Below are 1,230 nucleotides of genomic sequence, written 5' to 3'. Positions count from 1 at the left end.
AGTTCGGTAACGATTATCATGTCATCGATTCGGTTCAATTCGATATCACGATGCATCACAATGCATTGTCGATGCACTGCATCCTCAATGTTTAATTTTACTTCACATTTATACAATTTTGTCAATAAATACAAGCAGTCAGATATATGAACTGTACCTGACCTGGTTTCTTAAGTTAGTGGTATTACCCCCTGCTAGTGATGTGACATTTGAATCGAGGCATCGGAACTTGTGTCGAAAATAAATGGGCGTGCCAGATGAAGCCTCGATCCGAAGCTTGTGTTGTGTTGTTAATTGTCATAGAAATCACGTGAACAATGACAAACGAAGCTTCACTTTCTGTTGCAGAGGTTAAAGACTACGAACCTCCATTTGGCTCTAAAGTCCGAGAGCACCCCTGTGTGGAGAGCATGAAAGACAATGTGCTGAGAGACCGGGGCAGACCAGAGATCCCCAACAGCTGGATGAAACACCAGGTAAGACAGTGTATTTACAGCATATTAGCAGAGAGACAAGCAACTCCTTTGGGGAGCTTTTGGAAAAAAGCATACATTTCTTCTTTGATAACATCTTTAGTTATATATTACACTACTGTTTAAACATTTGGGGTTGGTAAGAAGGTTTTTTTTTTTTTTTTAAGAAATTCATATTATTATAAAGCAAGGATGCAATGACTTGATCAAAAGTGAGAGTAAATACATTTATAATGTTGCAAAATATTTAAATTGCAAATAAATGCTGTTCTTATGTTCTTACTCTGCAATTCATCAAAGAATCCTACAGAAAATGTAGCAGTTTCCACAGAAATATTAAGCAGCACAACTGTTTTCAACTGATACTAATATGAAAAGTTTTTTTGATACCAAATCGGCATTTTAGAATGATTTCTGACGGATCATGTGACACTGAAGACTTGGAGAATTGATGCTGAAAATTCAGCTTTGCAATCACAGGAATAAACAAAATTTAAAATATATTAAATTACTATATTTTTGATCAAATAAATGCAGCCTTGGTGAGCATAAGTCTTTTTTTTTAAATAATAAATAATTCATTTTTTACATAAAATTAAACAATTTTTTACGCAAAATGTTGTACATTTTTTCTGTAAACAATGCATATCTTAGGTAATTTAGCTTCCCATGTTAATGTGTGTAGTTTTAAGGATGTTTAGATATTTTTACTGGAATACAAAATACTGAGTAAGAAAACTATTTTGTGCAGTTAAAT

The 1,230-nt window shown here is 33.5% G+C and overlaps 1 protein-coding gene across 3 annotated transcripts in view; it reads left to right on the top strand.

Annotated features, from left to right (window-relative positions):
- tgfbr2b (transforming growth factor beta receptor 2b) overlaps positions 1–1,230 on the top strand; it is a 33,883-nt gene that overhangs the window by 31,015 nt on the left and 1,638 nt on the right. For all 3 annotated transcript variants that reach the window (XM_016458318.1, XM_016458317.1, XM_016458320.1), the window contains exon 6: positions 349–476. In XM_016458318.1, coding sequence (XP_016313804.1) covers positions 349–476 — 128 coding nt within the window. The remainder of the gene's footprint in view (positions 1–348; positions 477–1,230) is intronic.

Source organism: Sinocyclocheilus anshuiensis, unplaced genomic scaffold (genome assembly GCF_001515605.1).
Source record: "Sinocyclocheilus anshuiensis isolate Anshui unplaced genomic scaffold, SAMN03320099.WGS_v1.1 scaffold267, whole genome shotgun sequence".
NCBI classification, from domain to species: Eukaryota; Metazoa; Chordata; class Actinopteri; order Cypriniformes; family Cyprinidae; genus Sinocyclocheilus; species Sinocyclocheilus anshuiensis.
Note: the sequence above shows the minus strand (reverse complement) of the source record. Positions and strands in the feature narration are given on the sequence as shown.